Source organism: Mastigoproctus giganteus, chromosome 6 (assembly GCF_048544385.1).
Source record: "Mastigoproctus giganteus isolate SK-2022 chromosome 6, ASM4854438v1, whole genome shotgun sequence".
NCBI classification, from domain to species: domain Eukaryota; kingdom Metazoa; phylum Arthropoda; class Arachnida; order Uropygi; family Thelyphonidae; genus Mastigoproctus; species Mastigoproctus giganteus.
This window is the reverse complement of record NC_143580.1, coordinates 127,323,794-127,337,452: the sequence shown is the minus strand read 5'-3', so window position 1 is coordinate 127,337,452 and position 13,659 is coordinate 127,323,794. Positions and strand designations below refer to the sequence as shown.

The window sequence follows — 13,659 nt, the reverse complement described above, 5'->3', positions numbered from 1 at the left end:
TTGATACTGTTGCACATGGAAGACTGCTACACAAATTGGAGCAGTGTGACATTGGAGGCAAATTGCTGCTATGGATAAAGGGGTGGTTGAGGGGGAGAAGACAGAGAGTGGTAATCAATGGACACTGCTCATCGTGGACTGATGTTATTAGTGGAGTCCCTCAGGGCTCAGTGTTGGGTCCATTATTGTTTTCTGTATTTATAAATGATATTGATGATGGTATATCGGGCTTAATGTCCAAGTTTGCAGACGATACAAAGGTTGGCAGGGTTGTCAAGGACACTACTGACACTATGCTGCTGCAACAGGATCTGGAAAGGTTGAGCAGATGGGCTGAGAGGTGGCAAATGAAGTTTAACATTGACAAATGTAAAGTACTACACATGGGAAACAGCAACCCCAGAGCAACGTATCAACTCTGTGGTACTACACTGACAGTGGTAGAGAATGAAAGGGATTTGGGGGTGGTTGTGCAGGCAGATATGAAGTTCTCTGAGCAGTGCAGACGGGCTGCAAGAGTAGCTCATGGAGTATTGTCAATGATATACAGGAATTTTTCCAGCAGGGATAAGGAGGTGATTATTCCATTGTATAAGGCGATGGTCAGGCCACACCTAGAGTACTGTATACAGGTCTGGAGGCCTCATTTCAAGAAGGATGTAGAGCTGCTGGAACGAGTACAGAGAAGGGCAACAAGATTAGTGAATGGAACAAAGGGGTGCTCTTACGAAGAAAGGCTTAAGTTTTGCAAATTACAGTGTCTGGAGACTAGGCACCAGCGAGGTGATCTGATAGAGGTGTATAAAGCCTTGAATGGTTTAAGCATGCTCAATGCTGATGGGATTCTTCCTCTAGCTCAGAATAATCACCTGAGAGGGCATAAATTCAAATTGAGGAAAGACAGATGTAGGATAGACGTGAGGAAATTTGCCTTTAGCCAGCGGGTGGTTGGTTGGTGGAACAGACTTCCATCCCTTGTGGTGGAGGTTGATAGCCTAAATAAGTTTAAGGCTCAGCTGGACAGGTATTTTGAACGAACAGAGGGGTGAAGTGGAAGTGGGTTTTTTTTTTTTTTGGCTGATGCTGCATAAGCTTGCTTTCTTGCATCAAATGCCTCTACTAATGCTAATGCTAAACTTTGACAATATTTCTTAGTTATTTGTAAACATACTTAGTTAACTTCTGTTATAGCACTTTTAAGGAAACTAGTTCTAAAGAGCACTATATGTGTGATCTCCCCCTTTTTGAGAGGCTATTTTTAATATTTTGGTAGGTGACAGACTTTTTCAGTCTTTTTTTTTTTTTTTTGTAGTTTTATGAGGAAACTGTTTATGCACGAGAAACCTGCACATAATGTACTATGCTTCACTTTTTTGCACCTTCAACCATTTTTTTTTTTTGCATGCCATTAAAAATTGGCATGCAGAAAACTAACTATATCTAAAAATAAAAAAAACAACTAAAAGGTATTATAAACGTGAATAATGTAATACCACTATAATAATACTAATGCCATTAATGAAATTTCTTGATTTCATATTGAACGAGCACACAAAAAAAGGCCAATTTACTTTATCAGCAAGGAAAGCAGATAATGCTGAATAAAAAAAAAAAAAAGGGGGAGGGAGACTGAGGAGAGTGAAAATATAAGGATAATGAGTTTAAAAGAGCAACCTTTCCTCTTCAAAGGCTCAATTTAAATATAAAATAGGTAAATGTCACCTGAACCAAGAATAAGCAAACCGTACCATAAACAATTCTTAAAATTTAGTCTACATTCATTTGCCAAAACCAAAAATCAAGAGGAAGTAAGGTTATATCCAAGTTTATTTTTCTTGGGACTTTGGGGGAGGGGGGGGGAGGGGTAGAGAGAGAGAGAGAGAGAGTATAAGCAGAAATTAGTATGAAAAGTGGGAGCGATATAACAGGAGTTTATGGCATTAATTAGCATGATTATAAAAAAATCCAGAGCAACATTCATGTACAATTCAACATGATCTTTGAGTAGTGGATAGAGGCTGCTAGTACAATTCATGGGGTTCATCAATGATACACGAAAAATCTGCTATTGGGATCAATGAGATGATTATCCCACTGGATAAAATGACAGTGGTCAACCGTGTTTGAGGAGTACTTCACTTTAGAAGGACAGTGCAATGACATTAACTAGGGTATATTATTATTAACTATATGGTGAAAGGAAGCCTAAAGGCCTATGCTGCACCAGCCAAAAATAAATTCACGAGTTACCCTGAGAGAGAGTGTCAAAAGTAGAAGGGAATCACCAAGATTCCACTTGGCACACCCAGGGATCCAGCTCAGGATCCCTGGGTGTGCCAAGCCCATACTCACCAAATGTGAGCTCCTGGTGGTCTTCAGGTTATTCATGCCAAGACCAACGAGAATAACCGCACACATCAAATTTACTTCCATTAGCAAGAAGTGTCTGAAAACTAGGCATCTGGAATGGTGACCTAACAGTATTCAAGGTTTAAAAAAAGAGAATAAACCAAATGCTGATGGCACCTTTACTTCATTTTCCATACTAATGAAATACAAGTTGTTTGCATGTACTAATTAGCAGGAATCAGCAAGTTAATTCTCACTGCATGGAAAATTATGCTCTGTATTGCACTAGCGATGCTCCAGAAAATATATATGTTAGTTACTTTCAAATAGCAAGGTATTTTCATTCTATACAGTTAAAAGGATCAACAAAAAATCTTTTCCGCAGACTAAAAGATTAAGGGAAGCTACAGGCAGAGGTGAAAGTGATTCTTCCATTGTTTCTATTGTAATGAGCAGCAGTCAAGAAAGCAAGTTGTTGGGGATTTCAAGAGCTGCTGGGAGTCATCACGGAACAAGTAAATACATGGGCTGTGTTAGGGTAACTAAGGGTAAGAACAGGTGCAGGTATACTTGCATGTACACCAATACTAGAAGCATAGTAAATAAATTTGATGAATTTGAAGTGCTGATCAATGCATCAAAGGCAGATATTGTTGGGAAATCAGAGACATGGTGTCACACTCATATATAAGCACTGCAAGAATTGGAATTTGGGGAGTACAACGTACAGAAAAGATAGACAGGGTAGGAAGGGAGGAGGGGTTATGCTGTTAGTTAAGAAACAAAATCTAAGGAAGTGCATCCAGTTGACATGGGTGGACAGTGCAATGTTGGGTCTGTTTTGTGTGAAAAAAACACTGGGAAAGGGAAAATGAGAATAGGAGCATGTTATACGCTTGACTCTGATGAGTACAATGAACAGTTGTGCAGATAAAGTGGGCCAATAAATTATATTGTCTTATAAATTGAGGATTTAAACTTCTCAGATATTGACTGGGACTTCTAGGTTTGTTACTAGCACACTAGCAAGGCTTTGGTGGATTTACTGGATGATTGTTTTCTACTGCAGCATGTTTGAAAGGCAACCAGGGAGTAATACTCTTGATCTGATTATCTGTATTAATACATTAAGAATCTGCAGATAAAGGAACCACTAGATGACAGTGATGTGGGATTTACTTAAAGATGTAACTATCATCAAGGGTAAAGGGAAGGGTTTTTGCTTTCATAAAGGTGACTACAGTGGTCTCAGATAGTTTTTAAATTCTATACAGTGGGATCAACTGACAATGTTACCAACAGCAAATTATAAATGGGAAGCATTCAAGCAATTAATCTTGGAAGCTACAAGGCTTTTCACACCAACTAAGAAATACTGTTCAAGGATGGCCTAAATGGATGTCAGATGAATTAATTAGGCTCGTGGCTGTGAAGAAAAATGCATGGGATGCATTTTTCTTCTCAGCAAATCTGTGTCTTCAGCCAGAAAGAGAGAGTAATAGTAACAGTAATAGAGGCATGTGATGCAAGAAAGCAGGTGCAGGAGCTTATGTAAATGTTTGTTCAGTTCCTCCTTAAATTTATTTAAGCTATCAACTTCCACAACGCCAGATGGAAGTTTGTTTCAGCAATTAACCACCTGCTGGCTAAAGGCAAATTTCTGCACATTATTCTACAACTGTCTTTCCTCAACAAAGTAGAGAGTAAATGACTGTTGCAAAAAACTTCTACCTAGTGTTGTGGAAGTGGTAGTTGGAATAAATTTAAAGAACAGGCCAAATTATTATAATGGCTACGTAAATGAAGTGGTCAAAGTTTTTTTTTTTTTTTTTGTGGCGGGCTGTTAAACTGTATAGGTTTGCTTCCTTGTCTCGTTTTGTCAACACTAATAATAATGACTGCGCGCCCTCTGATTCGATTCTTGGAGGGGGAAGCAATGCACGAGACTCACAAAAATATCCCAAAGGGGGGGGGGGACCTGAACCCCGGCAAGAACAATTATCATGGCTGATTTTTCTCAACTTAATTGTCATCCTGGAGCATCCCCGAACTCTATATTTTGAGGCTCACAGCCCGTTGTTATATACCGAGCTGAAAAAGCAGAATACTGTTGTGAATGCCAAGAAAATTTTTTAAAGTATTAATATCAATGTAAATAAAAAAAAAAAAAAAAAAAACTAAACACACATTATATGTATATATAATTCTTCGTCGTGATTAAGAAAAAAGATACACAACTCTTCAAGGTAACACTTACTGATTATGGTTGTCAGGCATTCTTTTCTAATTGGATAAAGTCATGATGCACTACTACATTTTCATATATTTATTTAGTTTATACATAATATGCCTATATATATATACAACTATGCATATATAATTCCTAACGAGACGTGTAAACCAGAATTAATCTCTGAACACCGTATCTAAACAAAGTTTCATCCGTAAAGTTTAACCAAGAATATTATAGACACCTTAACAAGCGTCAACTGCCATCTATATTACAAAAACAAATATGTACTTTCTTTCCTGATTAGCTACCACAGCTAAATTACTTTTTCGCAACACCATACATTATATGATTCCTTACGTATGCTATGAAACAGTGTGAGTATTTTATACCCAGCACGGAATCCGAAAATAGAGTGCAGCTTTATCTACTAGGTATAACGAACTAACGTAGGGGAATAGGCATTGCACCAAAATGCCCGGATGACTGATTTATAAATAAGACTGGGATTCGTCATTTCCTCCATTCATTCACTATGGATTCTGTTGTTGAGTGTGTTGTGTTCTTAATGTAAGTTATTGAAAATGGGGGATTCCTTAGAAGGAGGAACAACAAATCAAACAGTTACACAATCTGCGACAGTTGCAGATATATCCGTTTTTGTTAAATACGTTAAAAAAGTTGTACCAGTTCTTTTGGAGGATGATGACGAACTCCACCCGTCATTACTGGTTGCTCTATCAGAGAAATCGAACCAAGAATGTATGAAGAAATTCATGTCCGATCCCCAAGTTAGAGCATTGCTAATACAACGATCTTCCAGCAAAGGTATAAAAATTTAAAATTTTGTGTATATGCATTTTATATCCATACATATGTGAAGTGAATTAGCAAACCAAAGGTTTTGACACCCCTGGCCAAATATTAATAAGAATAAATTATAATATTAATTAATATTTTTGAATTATAATTAAAAATAATTAGGCACGAGATATTTGCACTTCAATATTCAATTCAGTGAACTAATTAGCATTAGCATTAGTAGAGGCATTTGATGCAAGAAAGCAAGCTTATGCAGCATCAGCCAAAAAAAAAAAAAAAACCCCACTTCCACTTCACCCCTCTGTTCGTTCAAAATACCTGTCCAGCTGAGCCTTAAACTTATTTAGGCTATCAACCTCCACCACAAGGGATGGAAGTCTGTTCCACCAACCAACCACCCGCTGGCTAAAGGCAAATTTCCGCACGTCTATCCTACATCTGTCTTTCCTCAATTTGAATTTATGCCCTCTCAGGTGATTTTTCTGAGCTAGAGGAAGAATCCCATCAGCATTGAGCATGCTTAAACCATTCAAGGCTTTATACACCTCTATCAGATCACCTCGCTGGTGCCTAGTTTCCAGACACTGTAATTTGCAAAACTTAAGCCTTTCTTCGTAAGAGCACCCCTTTGTTCCATTCACTAATCTTGTTGCCCTTCTCTGTACTCGTTCCAGCAGCTCTACATCCTTCTTGAAATGAGGCCTCCAGACCTGTATACAGTACTCTAGGTGTGGCCTGACCATTGCCTTATACAATGGAATAATCACCTCCTTATCCCTGCTGGAAAAATTCCTGTATATCATTGACAATACTCCATGAGCTACTCTTGCAGCCCGTCTGCACTGCTCAGAGAACTTCATATCTGCCTGCACAATCACCCCCAAGTCCCTTTCAGACCTGTATACAGTACTCTAGGTGTGGCCTGACCATTGCCTTATACAATGGAATAATCACCTCCTTATCCCTGCTGGAAAAATTCCTGTATATCATTGACAATACTCCATGAGCTACTCTTGCAGCCCGTCTGCACTGCTCAGAGAACTTCATATCTGCCTGCACAATCACCCCCAAGTCCCTTTCATTCTCTACCACTGTCAGTGTAGTACCACAGAGTTGATACGTTGCTCTGGGGTTGCTTTTTCCCATGTGTAGTACTTTACATTTGTCAATGTTAAACTTCATTTGCCACCTCTCAGCCCATCTGCTCAACCTTTCCAGATCCTGTTGCAGCAGCATAGTGTCAGTAGTGTCCTTGACAACCCTGCCAACCTTTGTATCATCTGCAAACTTGGACATTAAGCTTGATATACCATCATCAATATCATTTATAAATACAGAAAACAATAATGGACCCAACACTGAGCCCTGAGGGACTCCACTAATAACATTAGTCCACGATGAGCAGTGTCCATTGATTACCACTCTCTGTCTTCTCCCCCTCAACCACCCCTTTTATCCATAGCAGCAATTTGCCTCCAATGTCACACTGCTCCAATTTGTGTAGCAGTCTTCCATGTGCAACAGTATCAAAAGCCTTTCTAAGATCCAAGTATATAATATCAAAGTTATTCCCTGCATCCAGTTCTTTTGTGACTGCATCATAGTATCCAATCAAGTTGGTCAGGCAAGACTTCCCCTTAACAAAACCATGCTGTGTCTGAGCTATAACTGAAGTCTTGTCTAAATGATCCTGCAGTGCTTCTTTAACCAGTGCCTCCATTAATTTTCCTGGAACAGAAGTTAAGCTCACAGGTCTATAATTACTTGTGTCAGCCTTTGATCCTCCTTTGTGAATTGGGGTCACATTTGCACATTTCCAGTCTATGGGTACCTCCCCTGAGTCCAAGGAAGCTCTCATAATTATGGCTAAGGGTTTGCTTACTTCCTTTGCTGCCTCCTTTAATATAACTGGATAGATCCCATCCACCCCGGGTGCCTTTCTTGTGTTTATCTTCAACAGTTTCTCCTCCACTTTACTCCCAGTTATTTCAAGATTCTGTAGCTTACTGCTAGAGTTGAATACACCTCTGGCATTCCCCTTGCTGAATAACTCCTCATGTGTGAATGTCGATGCAAAATATTCATTTAGTTTGTTAGCTACCTGAGCAGGATCATCAACAGTTGACCCATCAATATCAAGTGGACCAATCTGATTCATCCCCTTCCTTCTAGAGTTTACATAAGTAAAGAACTCTTTGCTGTAATCTTTCATTATTTATTTCTACTTTGTAGAAGAATAACCTTCTGTATAAGAGTAGATGTTGTGCTGTATACGCAGCAAAATTAACACCTTTTATCTTTTTAAGAATTAATCCAAAATTCTTTATCATAATGATTGTACACTATTTTTTCTGATATAAAAGGTTTTGTGGGTGTTACCATTCCTTTTGCTCAGCAAATGCCTTATATTCAGGTGACATTCTCTCACTGTGTATGCATTCTCAGAACATTTTGTAGTTAATCACTAGATAAAAATACATTTAAATTTAATTCATTGTTTGTTTACAGACATGGCCATAGTCAGGAACAAATTTGAGAAAATTCAGAGAACAATACTTCTATTACCAGAGCATGCTGTACTGTAAGCACACTTGCACCGCAGGTGCTGGTTGGCGTTTTCCCACTTTACTTGGAAGTAGCCAAAAGAGGCTTATACACTGAAAGGACAGAATTCATGGTATACCTGATTCGTGGGCAATGCAATGCCGTCACCCCTCTCACCAGTGCAGGGGCTCACATCTGGTGAGTATGGGCTTGGCACACCCAGGGTCCTGAGCTGGATATCATCATTCTTCTCTTTCTTGGCGATTCCTTTCTACTTCTCTCTCTCTCAGGGTAACTCGGGAATTTTTTTTTGACTGGTGCTGCATAAGCCTCAGGCTTTCTTGCACCATATGGCTAAAAAAAATAATAATAATTACCAGTTTCTACAGAAATTCCCAACTCCACTAATCACTTGGAATTCTTTGAAACTTGGCTTTCTCCAGCCCAACTTTCCTAACAGTGAGGTAATTTTCCTCAATGATTTTTATATTCATGATTCTAGTTGGCTTCTGTTTTCTAGTCAAATGAACTCAGCTGGTCAAGGTGCTGAGGCATTTGCAATTACTAATGACCTCGCACAGATTGCTCATTTACCTACTAGAATGTCAGACAATCCTGACCATTCGGCCAACACGCTTGATCGTTTTTTCACAAACAACCCTACCGAGTACATGGTCAAGGTGAATGGTGCTATGGGCACCATAGCTTACATATTAGTGATGGACTTTTTTCCAATTAACCTCAGTCATTTTCAGGATTGTGTTGTGTAGTATTACAAGAACACAAAATGAGATGATTGCAAGATTTCCTTTCCTTGATTGGTTTACTGTTACAAATCTTCTGTTCTCAGTGTTTGCTCAGGTCTTGTCAGTGAAATTATTTTTATAGAAATGAAATCCTTCCTATAAGGATTTCCTTGGTTTTCCAATAAATGTGCCAAGAATGTTCAAGATAAGAACGTTGCATAGTTAATAGTAATAGAGGTTTGTTATTTGGTTTTTAGGAGCATTAGCAACTAAGGCCATATTGTTCCGGGGATATGCGGTGGTCACTCCCTGACCTTTCTGCATCCTCCGTATTTGGTGGTCACGGGCTCGAATCCCAGTCTAAATCAAGAAGCGTGTGCTACGCACTGCTGCTCCTGCCCACCTGGCTACGGAGGCACCCTAGAGGTATGTGATACATCCAGTAATAGAGGCATTCTTTTCATCCAGTTCCTTTGCGACACATCATAGTATCCAATCAAATTTGTCAGACAAGACTTTCCCTTAACAAACCCATGCCGTGTCTGAACTATAACTGCAGTTTTGTCTAAATGATCCTGCATCGCTTCCTTAACCAGTTACTTCATTATTTTACCTATAAAAGAAGTTAGACTAACAGTTCTGTAATTACCTGTGTCATCCTTTGATCTCCATTTATGAACTGGGGACCTCCTCTGAGTCCAAGGAAGCTTTCATAATTATGGCTAAGGATTTGCTTATTTCCTTTGCTTCCTCCTTTAATATAACTGCATAGATCCCATCCACCCCAGGTGGCTTCCCTATGTTTAACTTCAACAATTTCTTCTCCACTTTGCTCTCAGTTCTTACAAAATCACTTTTTTTTTTTTTTTTTATGGAAACCCTAAACATGAGATGTATTATAATCTATAGTATTTATACCGTGCTTGGGTTGGAGGTTGAGAAGATGAGAGAAGATATTTGTTGACATTAGACTTGAACTTTTGTAGACTGAAATTTTCAGGAAATACGTTATGAAGGAAGGTTGTTCCAGAAAACGTCAGTTGAATGAATAAACGAGGAAGATGAAAAGTTGGTTCTGTGAGTTTGGAGTGGGACAGTAAATGGCTGGTGGCTGCACGTGTTCGGACTGTTTTTGAAAGAGAGAGAGCAGGAATTATAGACGTCAATTCAGAAGAACAGTGCCCATGGAAATATCTGTAGAAGAGGCATGCAGCAGAAACAGTACGTCTATGAGACAGCGAGTGGAGAGACTGTTAGAGATGAATCATTAATTAACCTAACTGCCCTCTTCTGAACAGAATCAAGAAGCCTGAGAGAGGTTTTGGGAGCACCACCCCAGATGTTGGAACAATATTCCACGGTAGGGCAGATTTGCAATTTGTACAGAGTGAACAGCTGTTTGGAAGAAAAGTAACGCTGAGAGCGAAAGAGAAAACCAAGTTTGTTAGATGCAGAGGAAGCAATATTTGTAATGTGCTTCTGCCAAGAGAGAGATTAGAAGTCAGGATAATTCCCAAAAGAGATGTATCATTTTGCTTAGAAATCGGAGTGTCATCAAAGATGAGCATAGGAGCAGAAGAATCCTTTTTGCGAGATATAAGACAAGACTGAGTTTTAGAAGGATTGAAATCAATTAAGTTGCTTTGCCCCACTGAAATACCTGGAGATCGGCATTTAAGGAATTTGTAGCAGATATTCGAGAAGTTGATTGAGCAGGGCAAGGGTTTTTCAAAACGGAAAGTGGAATGCAATGTGCTATCATCAGCAAAATTATGGATAGGATTTCTGGTCAATTGAAGGTGGTCATTAATATACAAGAGGAAAAGAGTGGGGGAAAGAACTGAACCTTGGGAGACACCAGAAATAGTGGAGAAGTTAGAAGACAGGAGCCATCTATCATCAGCCTCAGTGAGCAATCAGAGAAAACTGGAAAACCAATTACAAAAATCAGTTTGCAAACCATAAGATGAAAGCTCGTTTAGAAGACCTTTATGCCAAACACGATTGAAAGCCTTTAAGATGTCAAGAGCAACTGCTTCTGTTTCACTGAACTTTTCCATTGAATCTGTTCATAAATGGGTAACATAAGCGAGATTATCATCACTGGATCGACACTGATGGAATCCATACTGGTGATCGTTGATCAGATGGAAAGTTTCTAGGTTGTTTAAGATTAGTGGTTAATTGATTTCTCCATTACTTTAGTAAGAGTAGAAGTAATTGCAATGGGACGATAATTGGATGGAAGGGATTTGTCACCCTTTTTAGGAACTAGCTGGATATGAGCAAATTTCCAAGCAGAAGGAAACACACCTTTAGAATAAGAATGTGAAAGAGGTGGCAAAGAACAGGAGTAAGTTCAGGAGCACAGGTTTTGAGAACAATTGGAAAAATACCATCAGGACCTGGAGCTTTCTTAGCATCAAGATTCGTTAAAATCGTTCTGACATCCTTTTGATGGGAGACCACAGGAGGAATTGAATGGAGCGTGCTAGGAATGGTGGGAGGTGTTTTACCAAGATCATTAATATGTGAGTTGGAAGAAAAATGGGATGCTAGCATGTCAGCTTTATCATTGGCTGAAGTGACAACAGAACCATCTGGTTTTGACAGAGGTGAGAGCAGAGATGGGCAAAAGTTGCGGCTGATAGCTCTGGCAAGATACCAAAATGCTCGGCTGCCATTAGGGCAAGAAGCAAATTTTCTACTCTTAGCCTATTCAGAATCTAGTTTGGACTGATTAATAACTGCTTTACAATTGTTGCAAGCTTTGGTGTAAGCCAAAAATGAAACTGAAGAATTAGAAACAAGCCAATTACGATATGCAACGTTCTTCTCTTGAACAGCCTTAGCACATTTATTGGAAAACCAAGGTTTAGATAAAGAATGAGATTTTAAAGTGGAGTGTGGAATAAAGGATTCCATTCCTACAAGAATAATTTCACCGACACGATCTGAACAAATGTTTACATCAGAAGTGTTGAAACAGTAGTCCGATGAAGGAAAAGAAAAGAAATCTCGCAGGTCATCACATTTTGCATTCTTGTAATGCCAAACAATATGAGGTTAGGAATAGCCATTATCTATTCTACTTCCACATATCTATTCTACAACTGTCTTTCCTTAATTTGAAATTATGCTCCCTTAGGTTCATAATCTGAACAAGCAGAAGAATCCCATCAGAATTCTGTATGCTTAATCCATTGAAGACCTTGTACACCCCTCAATCAGATCACCTAGCAGGTGCCTAGTCTTCAGCTGCTGTAATTTGCAGAACTTGGTCCTCTCTTGGTAAGAGGACCCTTTCGTTCCCCTTTGTTGCCCTTCTCTCTACACGCTCAAGCAAATCTACATCCTTCCTAAAATGAGGCCTCTATACACGTACGCAGTACTCAAGGCATGGCCTGACCATTTCCTCATACAATGGGATAATCACCTCCTTTTCTCTGTAGCAAAATTCTTGTATATCACTGACTAAAACCACGTCCTGCTCTGGCAGCCTGTCTGCATTGCTCAGAAAACTTCATATCTGACTGCACAATTCCTCCCAGGTCTTTTTCATTTTCTATGACACAGTTGGTACGTTAGTCTTGGGTTACTTCTAATCATATGCAGTTTTTTGCGTTTGTCAAGGTTAAACTTCAGTTGCCACTTCTCAGCCCATCTGCTCAAATTTTCTTGATCCTGTTGCAGTAGCACACTGCCATTACTGTTATTAACAATCCTGCCAACCTTTGTGTCTTCTGCAAACTTCGACACTAAACCTGATATACTTTCATCAATATCATTGATAAATATACAAAAGAATAATGGTCCCAACACTGAACTCTGTGAGACTCCACTAATAACATTAGTCCACTAAGAGCTGCATCCATTCATTACCCCTCTCTGTCTTCCTACACTCAACCACCTTTTTATCCATTGTAGCAACTTACCATTAATACTATTCTTCCAGTGTGCAACAGTGTCAAAAACTTTTCTGAAATCCAAGTACAGTGGATTTCGGTTATTTGGGCCACCGGTTAATTTGGGCAAATCTTAAAAAAGAAACCAATCGAGAAAATAGCCAGGGTTTATTTCACTTAATTGGGACAGCATGCCGTTTAATCGGGGCAGGAGACCGCAGCACTGTAGATTACCCTATGATTGTCCCCGACGGTACCACGTGGTTTGGTCGAAATTCTGGAGGTCACAACCATAAAACAATAAAGACAACTAGCAGTCGCTTGTTTATTGAGCTTTTCTGTTAGTGAAATCTATCAAAAACAAACAGTAAACTCTATCTTACTGAATTTGCAATAATACTGACAGCTGGAATTCTGTGGGGTATTATGGTGAAATGTGTTTACACTTCCATGAAATCTTCAGTCATATAAAAAAATTAATTTTCAGATCTTCTCTTCATTCGTATTTTTAAAGCTTTGTAACTAGTTACTCACAAGTAACACAATACACTTGCACGTATTGTGTTACTTGCAATTTGTGTGTGCAGTGTTCTTTGTTATTGATTGCTTATGTTTTTATTGTTTTAAATTTTAACCCCCACCAACAAATGTCAGTAAACAGAAATGTCAACTAGTTCGTATGTAAATATTACAGTATGTATTAATTATTCCGATTATCCCGTATATTCTTCTGATTTTCACGTATTTTTTAATTGGTAAGGTAATAAAGAGTAAATTTCTGCTTATATCTTTGCTATTATAGCCTGTGGATAATATTCCTCCTATTTTCGCTAATTAGAATCATTGTTTAACAGAATTAAAATTCAATTCACAAACGTGATCACAATGACAGGCATTTACTGCACATCGTATAGTGAACGGAACTTTACTATGTTGAGTTTGTCGTAACGTGATTTGATTGTACAGTGAGCCAATTGTAAAAAAAGGGGGGCTACATTGTATTTTTAACTATTTACATGAAACTTCGGATAATTGGGGCAGCTGCTTAATCGGGCCAAAATGT

At 38.8% G+C, this 13,659-nt stretch overlaps 2 protein-coding genes across 4 annotated transcripts in view; one reads left to right on the top strand and one right to left on the bottom strand.

Moving 5' to 3' along the window:
* Nucleotides 1–4,926, bottom strand: part of Pli (E3 ubiquitin-protein ligase pellino) — a 189,349-nt gene extending 184,423 nt beyond the window's left edge. Inside the window, exon 1 of one of the 2 annotated variants that reach the window (XM_090375329.1) lies at nucleotides 4,607–4,926. In XM_090375329.1, coding sequence (XP_090231455.1) covers nucleotides 4,607–4,626 — 20 coding nt within the window. In that variant the 5' untranslated portion in view covers nucleotides 4,627–4,926. The remainder of the gene's footprint in view (nucleotides 1–4,606) is intronic. The other variant, XM_090375328.1, reaches the window with a different exon arrangement.
* A 111-nt stretch (nucleotides 4,927–5,037) lies between these two features.
* Dhc64C (dynein heavy chain, cytoplasmic) overlaps nucleotides 5,038–13,659 on the top strand; it is a 1,460,071-nt gene continuing 1,451,449 nt past the window's right edge. For both annotated transcript variants that reach the window (XM_090376486.1, XM_090376487.1), the window contains exon 1: nucleotides 5,038–5,407. In XM_090376486.1, coding sequence (XP_090232612.1) covers nucleotides 5,164–5,407 — 244 coding nt within the window. In that variant the 5' untranslated portion in view covers nucleotides 5,038–5,163. The remainder of the gene's footprint in view (nucleotides 5,408–13,659) is intronic.